Source organism: Zophobas morio, unplaced genomic scaffold (assembly GCF_036711695.1).
Source record: "Zophobas morio isolate AGI-343-1 ecotype UQ-CSIRO unplaced genomic scaffold, CSIRO_AGI_Zmor_V1 ptg000009l, whole genome shotgun sequence".
Lineage (NCBI taxonomy): Eukaryota > Metazoa > Arthropoda > Insecta > Coleoptera > Tenebrionidae > Zophobas > Zophobas morio.
Window position 1 is genome coordinate 10,666,181 of NW_026972114.1, and position 21,376 is coordinate 10,687,556.

Sequence of the window (21,376 nt, forward strand, 5' to 3'; positions counted from 1 at the left end):
ATTATGTAACGAGTGGGCTAATTCCAGAACGCTCGAGAGTCACACGTGAAACGACAGGAAGAGCTAAGCCAGTACCAATTACTGTTGACGGAAATAGAAATTTGGCTGGAAAGGACGCGAGAAACAATCCAAAGCATCGCAAGACCCGACAGTGAAACGCAAGTAGCAGCATCGATCGAGAATCTCAACCAGCTGGGGAGAGAGTTAGATGACAAGGAGAAAAAATTAGAACAGTTGGCCGCGATCTGTGAGGAATTCAAGAAGTACCCCGATTTGAAACAGCTGGCAGAGACTTTAGTGGAGCAGTTAACAACACTGACGCTCATCTTCGCCGAGCAAAGGACCACCATAAAAACGAAAATAGACACGTTACGAAAATACTTAGAGGAGTTGAAGGAAGATAAGAGCGAGAACACTCTAGACTCGGGGTCTATGCCCATCGAGGAAAGTCCGGTGGTGGGAGTACACATCGAAACTCAAACCGGCAGGAGCTTAGCGTCACCAGAACAAGTAGTCACACGCGATTTCACAGTCACTTACAACGAACCCGTGGATGTGCAAATACAGACCCAGTTGTCGGAAAGCTCCGACGTGGAGCCGGGCAAACACAAAGAGACTATAACCATCTCGAAGACGGTAGCCGACGGCGCAGAAACCATCCAAATCGCGACAAAACCAATGGCTGAGTCGCAGCCTATCGTAGAAGAGCCAGACGACCTTCTCGTCGAGGCCAACTACCGTAAGCAAACACAAACCGAAGGTAAATCAACCGAGTTGAACATCACAAACGCCAAACCCAATCAACCATTCGAAACCGTGTTCGTGGAACCCGATGAAACCACCACCGAGGTGATTGTGGATGCTGACGGTACCAAACGCATCATAGTGAAGAAGTTGCACAGAACTGTAGTGCGACATCAACAGACCGTGCAACAGCAACAATTAACCAGTACTAGTACCATTACCGATGATGCTCAAGCTCAACCCGTGAGTCAGTCGTTCTCACAAGTCACCCTCAAAGAACAACAAAGCAGTACGACTTTAGCCCGTGGTGACGGTAGCAGACAAACGGTCACCAGCAAACAATACGGCGGGAAAATAGTGTCTGGAGTACCTGGAGGCGACGTCGACGTTCAAGAATTCCAAACCGACCCGGAAACTCAGGTCACGGTTGTGGAAGGTACCAGACCCTCTGAAATCGAAATCGAAGGAATCAGACTCCACGAAGGTGACGTTACGTTCTTGGACCAAGAAAACAAGTTGGTACCGCCGTACGACGGCAGCGAAATTCACACGTCTAGCTCTAGTGTACGAGCCGTCGTCCAACAAGTCACTAGAAGGATAATCAGAAAAACCCGCCGCATCATCCGTCGTACCGTCATAGTCGACGGAAAAGAGCAAGTTACGGAAGAAATTGTCGAAGAACCTGAAGAAGTCGAGGTAACAGAAGAAGGTATACCCCGAGTCAGCATTAACGTGACTCGAACTGAAGACGGTAGAGTAGTGCAGGAGCAACAGTTCGGTGAGCCGACTGTGATTGTTGAAGAGCCGGGAACTAGTGTCACTCAGACTGTGACTGGTGCCATATTCGATGGGAAACCCATTGAAGCTTTGACCGAAGTAACAGAAGAAGGCGAGAGGTACGTTGTAGAACATCCCAGTGCACTTCCGCCTCAAAGCTCAGTAACTTCCGCTAGTAAAGATTTTATAGAGAACGAAAGATTTGCACTTAGTAGTACTGTTGAGGCACCTAGAGTTGGCGATGCACCAGAGAAAGCGCAAACTCCACGAGACGAGTTACCGGGTACGGGTAGTACTGATGTTGTTGTTGAAACAGTAACCTCGGTGATAACATCGAAGGCAATTCCAACTGAGGTTACTCCACAGTTGGTGGAGGAAATTTCGGCGCTTCCTACTCCACCAGTCGATAAACCAGAAGTCGCTGAGAGTGTGATTCAAGTACCTTCACCGGAGATTCCGATTGTCGAGGCTATAAAAGAGACGGTACTTGACAAACCGGTGGAAGTCCAGCAGACCATCATACAAACTGTGACGACTCCGGTTGTGAGCGTCAGAGAAGTGAAAAAGGTTACGGAAGAACCGGAAACGGGTCAACCACTTACTACAATCGAAATCATTGAAAAGACTGTGACCAAACCGGAAGATGTCAAAGAAGAAACCGTCAAACAGGAACTCCGAGAACCAAAAACTGAAGAAGTGCTTCAAAAACCGATGCAACTTAACGGCGACGTCAAACGCAAAGACATTAACATAATCACGCAAGAATTCATCACCTCTCAACAATATCACGAACCACAGGGAGAAATTAAGCAAACAATAACAATCAAGACAGAAATCGAAGAACCAGTTTCACCCAAGGATCAAGAGAAGATAAAGGAATCCCCTAAAAAGGAAGATTCGGACGTTCCAAAAACCCAAACTCCAGGTGTCGAAGAACCACTTAAACCTCAAAACGTTGAAATCGAACTTTCCTTGCAAGAGAAAACGCCAACTCACGCTGCTGAGTTTGTCCCCCAGCCTGTTGAAAAACCAAAGGAAACTCCTCAGGAAGTCGAAATCGCTCTATCTTTAGAAGAAAAACAACCAGATGTCACTCTTGTGTCTCCACAGGTTTCCATGACCATGACTTTTGAAGAAAAGACATCAAAAACTACTCCCGCTGAGTTGATCCAGAAAGATATTCACGTGACTCTTCCTGCTGTGACTCATTCTGCAACAGCTACCGTCAAATCGGTCGCTTTGTCGCCCATGTTTCCTCAAGTAGAGCATCAACAATCCGTCGCTACTGCCCCGATTACTCCGAAACTAGAAAGCGAACATATCGAGTCACCGACGCCTAGCGATATTGACCACGGTGGGCGAGGCAGTAAAAAGAAAAAGAAACATAAAGAAGAATCTCCCAGTGAAGAAATCGAAGAAGAAAAAGAAGTGTCGATCGCGACTTCAGTTGCTGAATCGACTGAAATCATCGTACCTGATGATTCACTACCGTCTGAAGAAACTCCCAAACCTACCGAAGAAGTGTTCGAACCGGTGACGGAATCAGAAGAAGAGGAAGAAGAGGTTAAAGACACGGGTTATGAAGCTGACAAAACAACAGTCGATGAAAGTTTGGCCGATGACGATACCCAAAAACAAAAGACAAGGCGAAAGAAAAAGAAGAAGCAGAAGGTAAAAGTGAAGGAAACGGAAGAATCAAATATACCGAAATCGGCGTATGAATCGTCACCATTTGGCGAATCGGTAGCTCTGACTGATGATGAACCTGTTAAAGTCGCAGAGGTGAAGGTCGAAGAACCGAAGAAAGCTAAAAAGAAACGTAAAGGAAAACGCGGAGAGACCAGGCCAGAAGAAGTAGACTCAGAGCAAGCGTTACCAGAAACTCAAACTGAAGAAGAAGTACAAGAAATAGTGGAAATGGAAGTACCAATAGAAGAACCAGCTGAAATTAAAAAAGAAGAACCGACGATTCAAGAAGCACGTGATGTAGAAATCGTCTCACCGAATGATTCTTATCACACTTTGTCCACTCAGTCGGATTTAGGTACCGTTAAAATTGTCGAAGAGGGTGTCCTTAGACCTCTGAGCGAATCACCTCAAGAAATAACCGAGAAAATCGTCACAACCGTTCCTATATTAGAAACTGTTATTACTCAAGAATCCCTCTCTCAGACTTCTCCAGAACTCAATCAAGTCGTGCAACAGTTCATCGAACACGAACAAGTAGCCACCGAACCCGTCTCAGTTCAAACTTCTCCAGAAGTACCGAAAGAAGTTGAAGTCACATCCGTACAAACATCACCTGAGCCGGTACCCGAAGTAATCAAACCCGAAATACAAGACAGTTCGAGTCAAGTCGAAATTGAAACGACTGAAATTGTGACCCAGACGGAAATACCCGAACAAGTTGAGAAAGTCGAAGTGGTTACCTCTGAAGCTTCAATGCAAACTGCCACTCCCGAGAAAGTTGCTGTTGTTGAAGAAGAAGCCCAGACCAGTTCACCCGAAACCGTGGAAATTCCTCGAAGCGAATCAGCTATGCAAACGACGATTGTTGAAAGTCAAGAGGAATTCGTACAAACGCAGTCACCTGACATTCAATTTACCGAAAGCGCGGTACAAGCACAACCGACACCTGCCGATCATTCGATGCAAACATCCCCAGAACCATCGGCGCCTCCATTTGAGGAAGTTTTCGCGGAAGAAATAGCGTCTGCTCAAGAAGTGGAAGTGACGCCTCCAGCTCAGGAAGAACCTTCACTTGAAGAAGTACCACCCATACAAGAGGAAGTGTCAACTGCAGAAGTACCACCAGTTGAAGAAGTAGTTCAACAACAACCGTCGCCTCAAGAAGTACCTCTCGTTCAAGAAGTACCTGTCGTTCCTGCTAAAGAAATTCCCGAGACGTCTGAGACAGTTACTCAAACTAGTCCCGTCATGATTCACGACATTAACGAATTAACGCCTCCTAGTAGTCTGTCCGAGCAATATGAAGTACACGTTGAAGCCTCAGTGACGGTACCATCTGAAAGCACCGAAAGCGAACAAACACTCGGACCGGTACAACCTAAACCGGTCACTGAAACTGAATCTGAAGAATCATCACGTTCTGACGTTGACGTAGAGGTTTCCGTTGACGGTGAACCCGTTCGTAAACCCCGACGAAGACGCCGTCACCGCAAAGCAAAGAAAGACTCAAAAGAATCAGTTCCGAGCATCGAGAAAGATTTCTTGTCTGCATTCCAACGCAAAGACGACGGTGGACTCTTAGATCCCAAAGAACTTTACTCAGAAGTGGCAAAAAGACACTCGAGGTCATCGTCACCGGTACGACCTGAAGAAAGCGACGAAGCTATCGTTGTGGGTAAAGTGATTACAGATCTAGATGAAGATAAAGTGAAGAAGCTTGCAAGCAAATCGAAATCGACAGATGACGGTACTTTGAATGTGACTGTTGAAGTGGTACCAACGGAGACGCCATCTACTAGCCCGGACGATTTCGAAGTCGTGACTGAAGATGTGGTGACGAAACGTCCCGGCGAGAAGGATTTCGAAATCACGTCGACCGTTAAAGTGGTGACTCCAGAGGAGAGTCGCGAGTTTGTTACTCGGGAGCAGGTTTCTACGGTGAGGGTCGAAGCACCGAAGTTTGGTGTGGCAGATTTTCTTGCGAATGAGAGGGCTGCTGCTGAAGTGACTCGTCGAGAGAAAGATGAACCTGACAAGAAGGAAGTTTTGGTGCAAGAATCGACTATCACGACCCAGGAAAGTGGTTCGAAACAAGAACCTCACCTAGATAAAGATGAACAAGTGGAGAATGTAATTGAAATACGTGTTACTGCAGAAATTCAACCTACATCTACCGAAACGGTTGATTTAGAAACGAAAGAATCGAAGCATGACGTTGAAACAAAACCACAAGTTGCTGAAAAGGTGAAAAAAGAACCTAAACAACCAGTAGAGGATGTTAAGAAAACACAACAAGAAGAGCAAAAACCGGTTGTGGAAGTGTCAGTTTCTGAGGTGGATCTAGAGACGAAAGAACTGAAGCATGAAGTTGAAATGAAACCAGAAGTTGTGGAAAAAGTCAAAGTTGAAGAGCCTGAACAACCTTTAGTGAGTACAAAGAAAACCCAACACGAAGATGAAAAACCGGTTATAGAAGTGTCAGTTTCTAAAGTGGAAGAAGTTTCACCCGCTGAACAAGGTAAAGTGGAAACACTGAAACCTCTAGGAAAATCGGAGCAAGACCAAATTGAAGAAAAACTACCACAACTTCCGGAAAAATCCGAAGACCTGAAACCCTCCGATCAAATTAAGAAAGAAGACCTGAAACCTACAGACAAATCAACGCCAGAAGAAACTAAACAAGTAACAACAGTCGAAATTAAAGAAGAAAAACCCGAAACCGCACAACAACCAACCATTGAAGAACCGACACCAGAATTTCCCCAAGATATTAAAATGCCTGAACACAAAGTCGCAGCAATCACCACGGCTCCAGAATTTTTAGAAAAGATGAAAACGGACGAACTTCACCAATTCGCCACTCAAACCACGACTCCAGGAATCCCCAAACAAGTTTCTCCTGAAACGAAAGAACGGCTTTCCCCTGAGACAAAAGAACGAAAACCGAAATCGCCTTCTCCTAAAACGAAACGCAAACCTAAACATGTCTCGTCTGTGACCATCGAAGAAGTAGAATCCCCGATACGCGCTCCAGAACTTCCTATTTCACCTCCCGCCGATTATCCCTTCTCTCCTGAGTACTCACCCCATAAACCTGTTTGGCAGAAACGTCAACAAGCGTCCGCCCAGTTAATAGAAAGTGAACGACAACGTAGTCCTGTCACTGTACAAGATCTGGACATCAGGTGGACTCACACACAGGCCCTCGAACGGGTGAAGAATTTGCAGAACGCTAGGAAAACCACACATTTGAGTGACGTTTTGTATTTGGCGACTTTGCACGAGGTGGTGACGGATGAGTCGATAGAACAGAGGAGTTATGCTGTGCAGGAAAAACTAAACACACTGAAAGAGGCAGTGGAGAAACGGGACGCTGTGATTATCCAACAAACGATTATCACCACAGTGGAAACGATTACGACTTGGTTGGAGACTATCGAGTATCGCATTTACGTGAATAGGCAACAAACTGCTGACGGGCCTTCGAAAGAAAGAGTGCAAGAGTTCAACAACTTGAAAGAAGAGATTGTAAATATCGAGGATAAAGTTGGGCAACTGCAATCAGTGATGAGACAAGCTAATGACATTTATAACGAAGACGACAGACAGCGCATGAAGAGCTATATAGATTCGCTTCAACAACAAGTGAAAGTCATTGAGGAAGTCACTAGTGAAAACGAACAACTGGCCGCTGGTGACTTAAAGAGATGGGAAGAGTTTGTCGCCGGAGTGACCGAACTCACAGGTTCCATTGAAAAACTAAAGAAACAACTCGACGATTTGAAAGAATCAGATGCTGCCCCTCAAACTAAACTGAACGAATTGGATAAAATCGAACACACGAATCGTTGCAATATGTTGAAAGCTGTCCACCTCATAGCAACAGCTAAAGGTCTAATGCGCGACTTCCCCACCCGAGAAATCCCGAAGGCCGTTTACAGTAACCACGAAAGTACGAAGTTGACTGAACAGCAAATCGTGATCGAAAGAGAAAAGGCTTTACAGTTCCTTTCTTTAGCGGATGAATACGAGCAAACTCTCAAAGAGTTTGGACAGATTATTGATGTAGCTGAAGCTCTCGTCGAAAGTCCTATTAATGTGAGTAGTTTGGAACATCTAGAGGATGCTATGCAAAACCACCGCAAGTTCTTCGTGAATTTGAGTCATTGTAGGGCTATACTTGAATCCCTGGAAGAGAATCTTGACTCAGAAACGCGTCTGCAACACTCGGAGCTTCATAGGAATTTGTACGATAGAGCGAAAGTGATTTTGGATCAAGCCACTGGAAGGTTCCAGCAGATGTCGCTGGCGGCTTCCCGATGGACAATTTTGGAACAAGGAATGAAAGAAGAGATGAGGTGGTTGCAGGTCGCACAACAAAGAGTACCAGATTTGAGTAACGTGACGTCGTCGGATTATGACCGATTTATCGATTTGTATCAGTCTTTGGCGCTTGATATAGCACACCATCAAGCTAGAATTGCCCATTTGAATGGAGTCGCGCAGAAGCTTCAAGAACTTGTCGTGTGTTCTGGTCTAGAGGAGGCTTATATGGAATCGTTGGAGATCATTTTGAAGTTGCAGGACGACGTCCAGAACAACTTGAAGAGATTAATGGCATTCCGTGATTTGTGGACGAGTTATAATCTATTGAGTGATAAGATTGAGTACTGGTTGAGGGATGCCGAACAACAATTGCAACTATTGGAAGTCCCGGGACCTAGAGGCCATATGAGACAATTCTGGGAATTGAAAGCCCAACACGAGGTGTATAATGGTACTCGCCAGGACGCCACCAACAACCTCGAGAAGGCCCTCCAGGTCGTACCCATCTCCGACGAGATGATCCAGAGGAAATTCCACACCGAAATGCAAAACCGATGGAACAAGATTTCCGCAAAGATCAACAACATTCAGTCAAACATCATCGGAACTATCTCAGCCACTGACGTTCCCATAAATGACAAACTCCTCCTTTTGGGACAAGAACTCGAGGACTTAAAATCCGACGTAGAAAACTTACGAGGGGTTATTAAAACCGAAGAAGAACTAAATCTGTATATAGAACGCCTCCAGGTGATGTCTACACGTTTAGAAACCATCCAGAACGAACTCGGACGGTTGGGTCTTCTCTCAGCCAACGAGTCCGACAAAGTCGGTTCTCTCCTAGCCCTCTCCAAACGCTTGGAAATCCAAATCGCCGAAGAACTCGAAGGCGCCACTCTCCTCAAAGAGCGCCTTCAAAACATCCACAAAGGCATCTCTAGAGTGCGTCGCAAGCACGTCTCTTTGAACGAAATCCTCGACCAGTGCGAACAAAGCGAGAAAATGGGTAGCGAAGCCGTCGAAAAGGCCGTCAACGATACCTACGAAGTGGGTGAGGAGCTTCTCACCCTCTGGCAAGACCTCATGGGTCTTCGCCAGCTCCTCCACACTCTACCCATGCGTCTTCGCATCACCGTGTCCCCCGTCACCGTCGAGCGCGACATTTCCCAGCTTCAGGACGACCACACCGTCTTGGAGAAGAGGTGCGGTCAGCTGCTGGCGCTCCTCCGGGGTCGACTGGCCCTGTGGCAGCGCTTCGAGCAGCAGCTGGAGCTGGTGCAGCAGAGCGTCCAGGAGGCCGACTTTATGATGGAACTGCTCACGGTGCAAGGAACAGTCGATTACGACAGGTTGAGGAAGGCGACGGAGAGGCTCGAGGTGAGTTGTCTTTGATTTATTGAAACAGCCGGAGCGATAAGCGCGGCGAAAATCACAACAGTTTTAGTTTGTTGGTCGGAACGGTGCGTGTCTGATGTTAATTGCTGGATTTAAGAAATGAGATTTGTTGGGGTTTCGAGTGCGAAATTGGCGAAATGACGGTTGGAGTGGGTAAAATTGGTGATGATGTAATGTGTGGTTTTTTAATTGCGGTGATAACGTACTCGATTTGAATTTATAAATAAGTGTTAGAATGGCAGAGGCGCAGTGATAACATTGTTTTCGGAGTTGGAAAAAATTCGTTTGGGTGAGTTTTTCGTTTTTATTTTGTATGGGTATTTTTATTTAGAAAAAGTCAAGTTCGATTGTTACGGTAGTCAGGTGGTAACTCGGTTGTGTGTTTAACGGAGCTGCTCAGCGGAAATGACAACGTCTTACGGTATAAATATTTAATTTTCGTTAATTTATTTATGGTTGGTTGTAATTCATGCAAATATAACGGATGGAACGCGGTTAAAAGGGAAAATAAGTATCGTAGGTTAACACACAAGGTTGTTTTTTGAAAATGTCCTAATTTTGCCACGCCAATCGCCACATACGCTGTGAAAATTTTTCACTCGAGCACGTTTAGAAATCTGAATGATTTTCGAGTACTCAGAAATTTTAGAGCATTCCAGAATTCTTCAATTAGATAGTTTTATAAAATTTTTCATTTTCTTCCGATATTTATTGTATATTCTGGATTCTGGATTCTTAATTTATGGGGGCTGACCGTGGCCAGATATTTATTGTATAATTGTAAATTCTTTCATTTATAGTTTCGGGTATTTTTATCTTCAATTTTATGTTTTCATATTCTGAAATTGTGTAATTTTAAATGTTAATAATTATGTAGGTTACCAACGGTTTTCTGAAAACTAAAAGTATGTGTAAAATATGCAGCAATGGACGCAGGATAAGTAATCATAATTTCAAATTGAGGTCTCAATTTTAAGAGTAAATTTTTAATATACAATATACAGTGTGTTTGATCAGTGAATAGAAATTTACTATAGAACAACATTTAAAAACTGGAACACGCCTACGTTCTGACTTAATAAAATAATAGTGTGTGTGCATCCGAACAATAAAAAAAATTGAATATTCATTGTATCCATCAAAATAATTTTTGAAGTAAAAGTGTATTTTTTACCAATAGTAACTTGCAGAGGTCATTGAAGTATTTCTCACAGGAAATTAAAAGTGACATTGACACAAGATCAGAGGTGACAGACAATGTGACATGAATTAAAAAAATGCATATACAGGGTATATTCAATAATTACATTTTTTATACATTAAGATAAACTATGAAAATTCGGAACATTTGTAGATATATTATTCAACAAAGAATATCGATGTTTTATTAAATACACCGAAAATATTTTTAAAACTTTCTGTTTTTTTTTTTTTTTTAATTTGTATAGACTATCTACAATTATTAAAATAAACACAGCCATTAAAAACAATTTTGTCCGTAACTGATTTAACTGATAATTTTGTGGGTTGGAGATTATAGCAATCAAAATGAGCATTTCTTTAGCTTGATTTTTATCATTTTGTGTACATGTGGTTTAATGCGTGGTTTCACGTCCGGTCCGTGTCTTGATAATTCTTGACAGACAGTCGCTGTTAATTTAACAGATAAATATTATATCTACAATTTTGACAAAACGATGTTTGAAGTTCAGTAAAGTGTTCGTAGTAAATCTAAGATAGAAGGCCTCACTTTAAGTGTAATATTAATAGTAGGTTATTTCAATCCTCTTGAAAGTGTTTTAAAAATAATCGACCCAACGAAATTACTTGCGTAGTTAATCTGAAATGGTATTTTTCGTGGAAAAATAAAAGTTGTTCCGAATCTGAAGAGCCCACTTTAATTGTTTCGCGTATCATGATAATTTTCGTAACAAAAATCAAAAATTCTAGAATTTTTAGAATCTAGTGTATTTAATAATGTAAATATTATCTCCTTTAAATAATACACCGACGTTCCGAATTTCAGCAGTTTATCCTAATAAATTAATTTATAAATTCAAATATAGATAGGGGGAGGTAGTTTTTAAGTTCAGTATACAGGAGATCACAAATGTGACATTAAATTTAATATGACGAAAAATCTTGACAACTCCAACAAAAACTCATACGCATTTGTTTAAGCTAAAATTAATTTAAGATTAAGATTAACCCCTACCCATACCTGCCCTGATCTAAATAGTAATGAAGTTTTCATTCGTTGGCAGACCTATATTTTGCCTTTTTTATTTAATATACATAGTATTCTTTGAACAACACGATACTGAAAACCATGTTTTTAATTTCTTGTAAAGAAACAAGTATTGTGCAGTTAAGCTCCGCCCCCTTGGTTCTAGGCGAATAAAAAAAATCATCAGGGCGGGTGGGCGGGCTTACACTTTGCTTTTTTGTTTTAATATGTGTAGACTTCTTTTCACAACAAGAAACTTAAAACATGTTTAAAATGGAAATATTCTAAAAGGAAATATCGATTTTGCAGTTAGGCTCCGTACCATTTTAACCATGTTTTAAGTTTCTTGTTGTGAAAAGATGGCTATGTATATTAAGACAAAAAGGCAAAATATAAACCCCACCCACCCGCCCTATCCCAATTCTGATGATTTTTTTATTCATAGTGAGCCAAGGGGCAGAGCTTAATTGCAAAATCCTTATTTCTCTACAAGAAATAAAAAAAAATTAATATCGTGTTGTTCAAGGAATATTATGTATGTATATTAATAAAAAAACAAGCCAAAAATGTAGCCCCACCCATGTCCATCCCAATGTCAGTTGTGATGAATTTTTCAATAGTTTCAATAGTGAGACCGAGGGGCGGATCCTAGATAATTGCAAAATCGATACTTTCCCGACTTTTGAAAACGAAGTTTGAAAATTTACAAGAAAAATGGCCTTATTAAAAAAAAATTGAAATATTAAATAAGATACAATTAGTAATATGTAATTATTTCATTTTAGGACTTCAAAAAAACTATTTTAACCGAAATTAGCCGAATTCGTATTTTTTGCATTTCTCGAGATCCAGATAGTGGTAGATAAAATGATTAGTATTAGTTCACAATTAACAAAAAAACAAAGCATATTGCAAGAATTTAAAACGATAAATTGGGGCCCAAACCTGTATAACCCGCCCCCCGAACTCGACTTGTCATTGAATTAACTTCCACCTGCAGCGGCTACCATGTAAGAAACAAGTGACTGGGAAACAAAATGTGAGACACCCAGTATAGTATTGACTGAACTTGACTGCACACACACACACATTAAACACCCTGTATAAAACCTCACTATTCAAAGCAATGATGCATTACAAAGGAATGTCATTACCGTATAAACTCCACAAATCAGTGTAATTCGTCCGCTAAGTCAACGTCTAAACTTCAAAATATTTATCCACCTAATTAACCCGGCCCCATTATCTTATCAGCAAGCACTCTTCACAAACACATTATACATCTCAACGCAAATAACATCATTACCAAATCGCGCACCACCATGTCGTATGACGACCCCGTGACTCATCCCACTTTCTCATCCTCCAGAGCGTCTCCGTGGACCTGAGCTCCCGCGAGTCCCTCGTGGCCGAGCTGAAAGCCGTCGCGAAACCTCTCGCCGACAGCTGCGCTCCCGAGATCTCGGCGCGCGTGGAAGCCGCCGTCCAGGAGGCCGTCACCGCCTACTCCACGACCTGCAGCAACCTCAAAGACCTGTGCACCAGGTATCAGCATGCCGCCGAATTGTGGAAGCGCTACCGCGAAGCCAGCGACCTGGTGACCGAATGGGTGGACAACCACATGGAGTCGGTGGGCGACCTGGAGCCGGAAGAGGCCATCAAGGCAGTTAAGGTATGTGCTTAGCTTACCACCGACGACGGATATTTTTAAACCCTCGAACCGATTCGAATTCGATTCTCCCCTCAGTTAGTGTTCGCGCGCCGGTCCAGACGCAGCCTCTTCGCTGCGATCGATGCGCTTAAAGAGGAACGTACGGTATATTTTTGAGTTTTGTGAGATTGGGTTTAGTGCGAAATTTATAAATAACGCGCGGGCGTTGAGCCAGATCACGTTTTCGAGAGTTGCGGTGGGTTTGTCGGCCGGAAGACGGGAAAATTTTAACGATTTCAAAGGAAGTTTTCACGTTCTTGAGATATTTTAATTCGCGAGTGCCGGTTGACTTTTCTTGATTGTTTGTTAGTGATGGGTTTGTAATTATTTGCATGGGAATGGACGGTTAGTTTAACGGGTTTGTGGGAAACGGTGTGATAATTGTGCCTTTGTAGTAGGAATAGTTTATTTTGCGATAGATGTGTTCGCCGGAGGAGCTGAAGGTGAGGGTTTTTTTGGGGATAGATTGACGAGCTTTTGGGAATGACATGGTGAAATGTTGGCGCAATCGCCGGTTGTGAAAGTGCGTGTTTTTCATTCATGTGTTCTATCCTTCTTTTGCGTGCGCTATTTTTGCGAACGTCGGCTTTACGTTCCCCTCGTCCTGTTTTGAATGGTATATTTCGAAACGAGTTGATTATTAATAAGTTTGCTTTATCTGTGTCCAAGTAATGAGATAATACCTATTATAAAACTGAGTTGTTATTGTCACAATTAAAAAAAAAAACTGAAACGATTTGAGACCTTTTTAAAACATTAATCCTCAATAGAAAAAAAGTACTAAATCAAATGAATTGTTTTTATTAAACAAAAACATAACATAACATAAACAAAATCAGCTGAATTCTGTCAAACAGTTAAAAAATAGTTGAAGTAGACATGAGACGTTTTCGTTTATATGTATATAAATTTTTTTTTTGTTATACAAAGTAACGATAAGTAAAGCATTGGAAACACAAAATCTTTTAATTCAAAATTTAATAAAATAATAATAAAAATCAAAAACTGATTAAACTGCGTAGGGACGGCATTTTATTTTACTTCGTCTTAGAAGTTTAGGATTTAACTTCGGAGTCGTTCTTATGGAATTATCAGTACATTTTCAGAATTTAATATTTCCAGTTTTTCAAGTTTACCACAATGTTTTTTTTTAATTTTGGTGAAAATGTTCATCACGTATCTTTAAAAATCAACATCTCAATTATTAACGGGAATTTCGGATCGCGGTTTTTACCACTGTGTTCCGTTTACAAAATTCTATAAATAAATCTTTCCAAAAACAATGTCGATTTTTTTCACAAATGAAATTCAGTCAAATCAGATTATGTTGAACAAGTAGCAGGTAGAATCCCCCGTAGAGACCTAAATTTGATTGTACCGTCAAACTTTTATTTTAGTAAATAAAAAAATTGCAAGAGCAGTTTGGTGGGTATAAGTAAAAAAATATCAAACTGCAACATGATGAAGGAATAAATTTCAGTTTGTTGAATTTGGTTTTACAACTACTTGCAGTAATAAAATTATTTCGACGAAGTCAAAAAGGCAAAAAAAAAATTCAAAAGTGCATGGTTAAATTTTAAGAAATTTTATTTCTCTTTAAAAGATTGTTTTTGAAATAATTCTAAACTTTCTTAAGAAAGAACTTTCCCTCTTTTAAAAAGATGTTTTGTTTCGGCAGGTAGCCGAAACAAAACATGTAATTTGGTATTTTATTAAATATTTATGTCAGGTAACAAATATTAGTAGGAAAAATTTTCAAATTTTTACGTCATGGGAAATTTTTATGTTTATATTTGTGATAAATATACTCGTAAATAAGTACACTTGTATGAGTTACCTTTGCATGTATACTTCATATCAGCTTATGTCACATTACTCATTTGTTTATAATCTGAGGAAAATGTGTAAATGAAATTTTATTTATGACGACTAACTGTAAATCTTACCTTTTATTATTAACAAAAAATGTATTTAACTTTCGACGCAGAGTTTCATAAGAAAAAATTTATTTACAGGTGGAATCATAACTTGAAATTTCGATATTTTTGAAGTTTATTGTAACAAATTAAACTATGAAGTGTAAATATTATACACTATATATCTATAATATTGTACATTACATGAAAAAATACGTTTATCTAAGAAAATAATATATCCAGTTCAATATCCCCCTGCTTACTAATTTTAACGAAGTGTTTTTTTTTTCAATTTTTGAAATAGTCGAAGTCATTTTCTTGTAGATTTCGATATCCAGAAGTCATTTTCGGCTTCATTTCTTCGGAAATTCCTACCGTTTTTCCAAAATGGCCAACTGAAATATAGCAATTTTTACAGTTCCGTCAAAATAGCTCGGTATAAAAATTTTGTAGATAAAAATTATTAATTTCTGTTTCACAAAATATAATTATTTTAAAAATGTACTTTGTGGTTTTTATATATCCACAGAAATGTTTAAAATTTGTTTATTTGAGACAATAGACTAGTCAGAAAAGGTCTGGTCACGTTAGGTCAAGTCAGGTCACGTACATGAAATAAGAAATAAATTTTATAGCAAATAGTATAAAAAAAAGTTACGATTGGCGCTTTTGTTTTGCTTTTTTCACATTCGTGTTCCACTCCCACACAAGAGAAGAACATAATTAGCCCCGCCCACCCACCCTGATTTTATCCGGTCTAAATGAAATGAATAATCTTATACTAAACAGAAATAAAATTAGACGTTAGAATAAGAAGAGGGGGGTGGGTGGGGCTAGTATTTGCTAAGATAAAACTGATTTTGGCAAATAACATACCCTTCAAGAGAATGGAGGGTGGGTGGGCGGGGCTAGTTTTGATAAGATCAAACTGATTTTGGCACTTTTAACATTTTTGAACCATTTTTCAACCATTTTCGAAATAGTTGAACTCATTTTCTTGTAGATTTCGATATCCAGTGTTTGAGTTAATTTTGGGACCCCAGTTTTTTTGAAAAATTTAAAACAATCTTGAGGTTCTAGGTATTCCTGTTTGGAAAGAATTTGAAGCTGATAATTTAATTCAATTTCTTAAAGTATAAGTCATTTGCCAAAATCACTCTTATTTTAGCAGGTACTAGCCCCGCCCACCTCTTTTCTTAGAGGGTATGTCATTTGCCAGTCAGTTTTATCTTAGCAGGTGCTAGCCCCGCCCACCCGCCCTTTATTCTCGTAGAGTATCTCATTTGCCAAAATCAGTCTTCTCTTCGTCTGCGAGAAATTGGAAAATTAAAAACTGAAAAATTCTAAAATCCTAAAATTGAAAAAGTGAAAATTTTAAAAATTATAGTTATTACACATTCAAAATGAAAACTAAAAAAGTTGCATAATCAAAAATTGAAGAAACGAACAATTAAAATTTATCTAAAAGTTGAAAAATCGATTTTTAAATTTGTTTCTTCAATTTTGCGATTTTTGAAATTGTTTGGGTTTTTCAATTATCATATTTTTACTTTTACAATTTGTCGAATTTTAAGTTGTCTGTTTTTCGATTTTTAGGTTCTCAATTTTTATTTTGTAACTCTTCTTTTTATAATTTTTAGATACTTTTTCACTTTTTAGCTTCTTCTTTACGAACTTACCATTGGCGTTTTTTTTTACTTTTTTGATATCCATTTTCCACTCCCACTCAACAAAAGAACATAATCAGCCATAGATTTTATCCGGTCTGAATGAATTGAATGATCTTATACTGAACATAAATAACATTAGTCGTTAGAATAAGAAGAGAGAAGGGGGGTGGGGGGTGGGACTAGTATTTGCTAAGATAAGACTGATTTTGGCAAATCACATACCTTCCAAGAAAATAGAGGGTGGGTGGGCGGGGCTACTAGTTTCGATATCCAGAAGTCATTTTCGGCCCCATTTTTTCGGAAATTCCTTCTTATTCCACTCCCACTCAACAGCTAGAACACAGCAATAACTGACATAAAATAGTGAATTTTTGATCTGCCTGCTCAATTTATTTCGGACATTTTTAAAAAATTATTTGTTTTCGTTTATTTTAACAGGTGTTTCAAAATTGCAAACTGCAAATTTATAAATTTTTATTTACACTCCCATTTTTATATTTTTTAATTTACAATATCCGCAACATTATTTTAAAATTCTCAAGAACTGTGTATGATGCTTCGATTTTGTGAAACGTTAAAATCATAATTTTTACGATCATAACCATAGAATTTAAATATTTGAGATTTACCTGTGAGAAATTTAAAATTTAATAATTTTTAAAATTTTCATTTTAGGTTATATGTAGGTACAAGGTGAGTTAGCTAAAAGGAGCCATATCAAATAACTTATAATATGAAATAATTAATAGAAAGCGAAATAATAGTATTAAAAAAAATCGTCACATTCATTTTTTTTTAATTTATCTAAATTTTTATTTTGTTATAAAATTGAAAAAAAAAACTCTTCAAAGTTCAATATTTATTTATTTATTTTAAATTGCAATAATTTACGACTATTAAATAGTGAAGCTAATAAAGCTGATTTTTTACATTTTTTGAATTAAAAAAAAAACTGAAAAATAAAAAAGTTAAATGGTATTTCTGCAATATACTTTTTTCAGTAGCTTTTTTTAAAGCACTGAATTTATATATGCACACAGGCAATTATTCTACATTTGCAAATTTAATATCTATAATTTTGGCTAATAAATAAAAAATGTATTCGAGCTGACTCACCCTGTACATATAAATTCTTTTGTTTTTGTCCAACTGTATAACACCACCTTTTAAAAATTATTTAAAAATTGCATTGTCAGCTTTAGCGATACATACTCAAGATTTGTTAGAAAAAAAAATACAAATACATTACGGTTGTGCCCATCCGCGTTCCGCGAAGATTCCTTCCAAGTACTAGCGGTATCAGTATTAGAGCATAAAATCTAATTGCACCGGCTCGAATATCTGCATAAATGCAATTGTTATTTTAATTGCACACGCAAACATTTTTCTTCTTCAACTTCCCAACTGCAAACAACAACCCAGGAATTCATAGTCACGTTCCGTTTTTTCCCAGCTTCGATTATAAAAAAGTGTTTTTCAAAAGTCACCCGCCGGAAGCTAACAATTTCCGTCCGTATCGGCTCTGCCTCAAACCCAATTATTATGAATGGAAAGTGATTAGAAATCGCGTGCTCGCCCTAAATTATTCCCACACTTGTATTTCGATCTAATTGAAACTGGTCAAGGTTAATGGATGTATTTTCCAGGTTTGCGAGGAAACTCTGTCAGCTCATACCGAACGTCTGGCCGAACTCAAACAGCTCGTTTCGGGAATAGCTGCAGCGGTGGGATTAGATGCGAGCGCTCTTCTGGGAGGAGAAGTCGAAGCTTTGGGTAAAAGATTGGAAGATGTCAGAGAATCTCTTACTGTTTTGGCGGACGTCGCCGAGGCCAAAGCTCAGTCGCGCGAAGAAACCAACAACGAAATCAACGGCACTAGAACTTTCCTAGATAGCGTGCAGAGATGCGTGGATAACATAGAGCAAAGTCCGGATACTGACAGCGAAGAGAAGTTGATAACGCTACGTGAGCACCTCTTAGCTTTGAGCAAAGCGGAAGGACAGATTCAGAAAATCAAAGATAAAACGTTAGAGATGACGGAATCGACGCGAACGGAAACGTCGGTTATAGAAATATTGGAGTTGTGGCAGCAAGTCTTCCGGGAAACGTTCCAGCAGTACCACAGACTCAGTACTAGATTGATCAAAAACGAAGATGGTGCTGCGGCGCTTAAACTATGGCAGGAGTATCTGCTCAACGTGCAGCAGTTCCTCCAAGGTACTATTCCAGGTGATTACCACAGCCTTTCCGAGCACCAACACTTGTGTCAAGTCCACCAGAATCTCCTGACCACGCAGCAGAACGTTTTGAAACCCATAGATCAGAAAGAACCTCTAGGAAGTGGTTTAGTCGAAAGTAGCGTCATGGAACAGTTTAATTCCCTGACAAATCTCCACAACGAGACGTTGTCTAAAATAATGGAAAGACACAAGGAAGTTCAAGCACGTCTAAACGCGTGGGACGACTACAAACAAGACCAAAATAAATTGTTGACGTGGCTGAAAAACATAGAAAAGGACAGAGAAAAGATGCAACTTAAATACGTGCACATCAGACGCATCCCGAAATTGCTAACCCGAATCCAGAACCTTTTGAGCAAAATCCCACAAGGCGAAGAACAAGCCGATAACCTCCAGAAGCAGCAGAATCTCCTTCTGCAATTCTGTGACGACGCTTTAGCCACTTCCATCCGAATGGAACATGCAGCCATTAAACAACGAATCTCGAATCTGCAAGCCGGTCTTCAAACCTGGCACCAATTTTTAGAACGTATCACGTTTCTGCTGAAAACCCACGAAGACAACGTGCAGAAGGTTCAAACCTTGTACGAAGACATCCAGGAAGCCATAGCTGAAGCGGCTTCTCAAACCCCTACATCACATTCAGGAGTGAGCAACAAACTAGAAACCCTTCAACGTGCCAGAGTTCGCTTAAATAACGCCACTAAAGACCTGGAGCAACTAGGCCTCACCCAGGAGCAGCTCAAAGAGTGTTTGAGCCCGAACGACATCAAAACTATCAATCAAAGAATGTGGATTTTGTGGCACCAACAAGGAGATTTGGATCACCAACTCGCAGTTTTATGTCACCAGTTGGAAGAGAAACTCGGTTTGAGGTCGATGTTTGAGGCTAGACAAGCACGATTTGTGGCTTGGGCTGACGAAATTGAACGTCGTCTCGACGAAGAGAGCGAAGGCTCGATTTCGTCAATCAAAGACCCACACGAAATGCTGCGGAAGCTGGAGACTGAGCTCCAAGCGGAGATGAGTTTGAAAGAACGCGAATACAACTGGTTGGTGAGCACGGGGCGCGACCTCGTCGCCAATTGTGGAGAAGAATACAGCGACGTCACCGCTAAACAGATCCTTCAAGCTAAAACCGACGTGGTGCTCGAAAGGTGGGAAAGGTTAGACAACATCGGGAAGAGTCGGAGGAATAAGTTGCACGATATGATGCAGACGATGTCGCAACTGGAGCAAAGAATTGCGGAAATACGGGCTTGGTTGACACAGATTGAAGCCCAATTAGCTAAACCCTTAGTTTTTGAGGCGTCGACGAAAGACATTATTGAGAGGAAGTTACAAGAGCACGAGAAATTGAAGAAGTCGATTGAGAACGAGAGTGGCAATATTGGCGATGTGCTCAATTTATGCGAACTGTTGTTGAGCGATGCAGATGTTTGGAAGGCGCACTTCTCCACTGAAAACATCACAGCGGCTATACAAAACTTAGAGAAGAGATGGAAGGCCGTTTGTGGTCAATCCGCTGAAAGAAAACGCAAGATCAATTCAATCTGGAAGTTGTTACAAGAGGTGCTGAGGTTGAGCAACGAACACGAACCATGGTTGACTGAAAAAGAACAAAAGATCAAAGAATTAGATAAACCAGTGAAGAAACTAAATCGGGAGGAGATCCAAGAGTTGATTTACTTTGTCGAAAATCAGCTCAAGGATATAGAATCGAGGTCTCTCTCGTTTGAGATGTTGGAACAAACTTACTCGAAACTAGCGGTAGCGAGTGGTTTAGAACCCGAGAATATCCAGGAGTTGACATCTAAAGCTAGAGTTGTGATAACACGTTGGAATAATTTGCTGCCGCGCATCCATAGCCTTTTGAAACGCTTACAAGAGGAAATTGTTCTTTTCAAAGATTTTTCGTTAGCTCATGAAGACGCAGTGATTGGTTTGAGCAAAGTCGATGCTCAGTTGACCGAGCTTCAACATCTCACCACACAAAAAATGCCACCTAAAGAGCGCTTGCAGCAGTTAGAAGCCCTAGAACAACACCTGGGCTCCCAAAGTACTGTTCTCGAATCTGCAGATAAACTCGGTCTCGAGATTATGAAGAAAGTCAAGAAGAACGAGGTCGGTAAATACCAAGAAATGATCGACGAGTACCAGACTTTATGGAAGGACATCCAAATGAGAATTATCACTTTACGTAACGACCTGAAGAAAGAAATCAAACAAAAGAAACAACCAAAAGAAGTCGATGAAGGTGTTCAAGTGGAAACTTTGAAATTCGAGCAAGACACAGCAGTACAAGTTGATACTCTACCTCCGCTACAAAGAATGACTTCGATCAGTGCAAAAGACGCATACTTAATGGAACTCACCAGTGCAATAAACGAATGTCGTACTAACATAGACGAACTTGAAGTTTTACTAGCTAAGGAAATTCCTCAACAAGGATCATCCGAATTACCAACAAGTGCCAAAAAAATCGCCCGAGTTTCGGCGACGTGTCAATCGAACGTCGAGTTAGTAAAACATCTACACGACGTTCTTGTTAATGAATGTGATGCAACTGAAGAAGAAGCTCTCAGTGAAGAAGTTTACCTTTTGATTAGACGTTTCGAAACTCTTCTAGCCACCGCCAAGGAAAAGGAACAGAAAATAAGAGAACTGAGGTGAGATTCGTA

General features: G+C 40.1%; 1 protein-coding gene across 7 annotated transcripts in view; it reads left to right on the top strand.

Moving 5' to 3' along the window:
• Positions 1–21,376, top strand: part of LOC135125871 (muscle-specific protein 300 kDa) — a 96,609-nt gene that overhangs the window by 72,808 nt on the left and 2,425 nt on the right. For all 7 annotated transcript variants that reach the window (XM_064051598.1, XM_064051604.1, XM_064051602.1 and 4 more), the window contains 3 exons: positions 28–8,913; positions 12,528–12,830; positions 18,102–21,364. In XM_064051598.1, the coding sequence (XP_063907668.1) occupies positions 28–8,913; positions 12,528–12,830; positions 18,102–21,364 (12,452 nt within the window). The remainder of the gene's footprint in view (positions 1–27; positions 8,914–12,527; positions 12,831–18,101; positions 21,365–21,376) is intronic.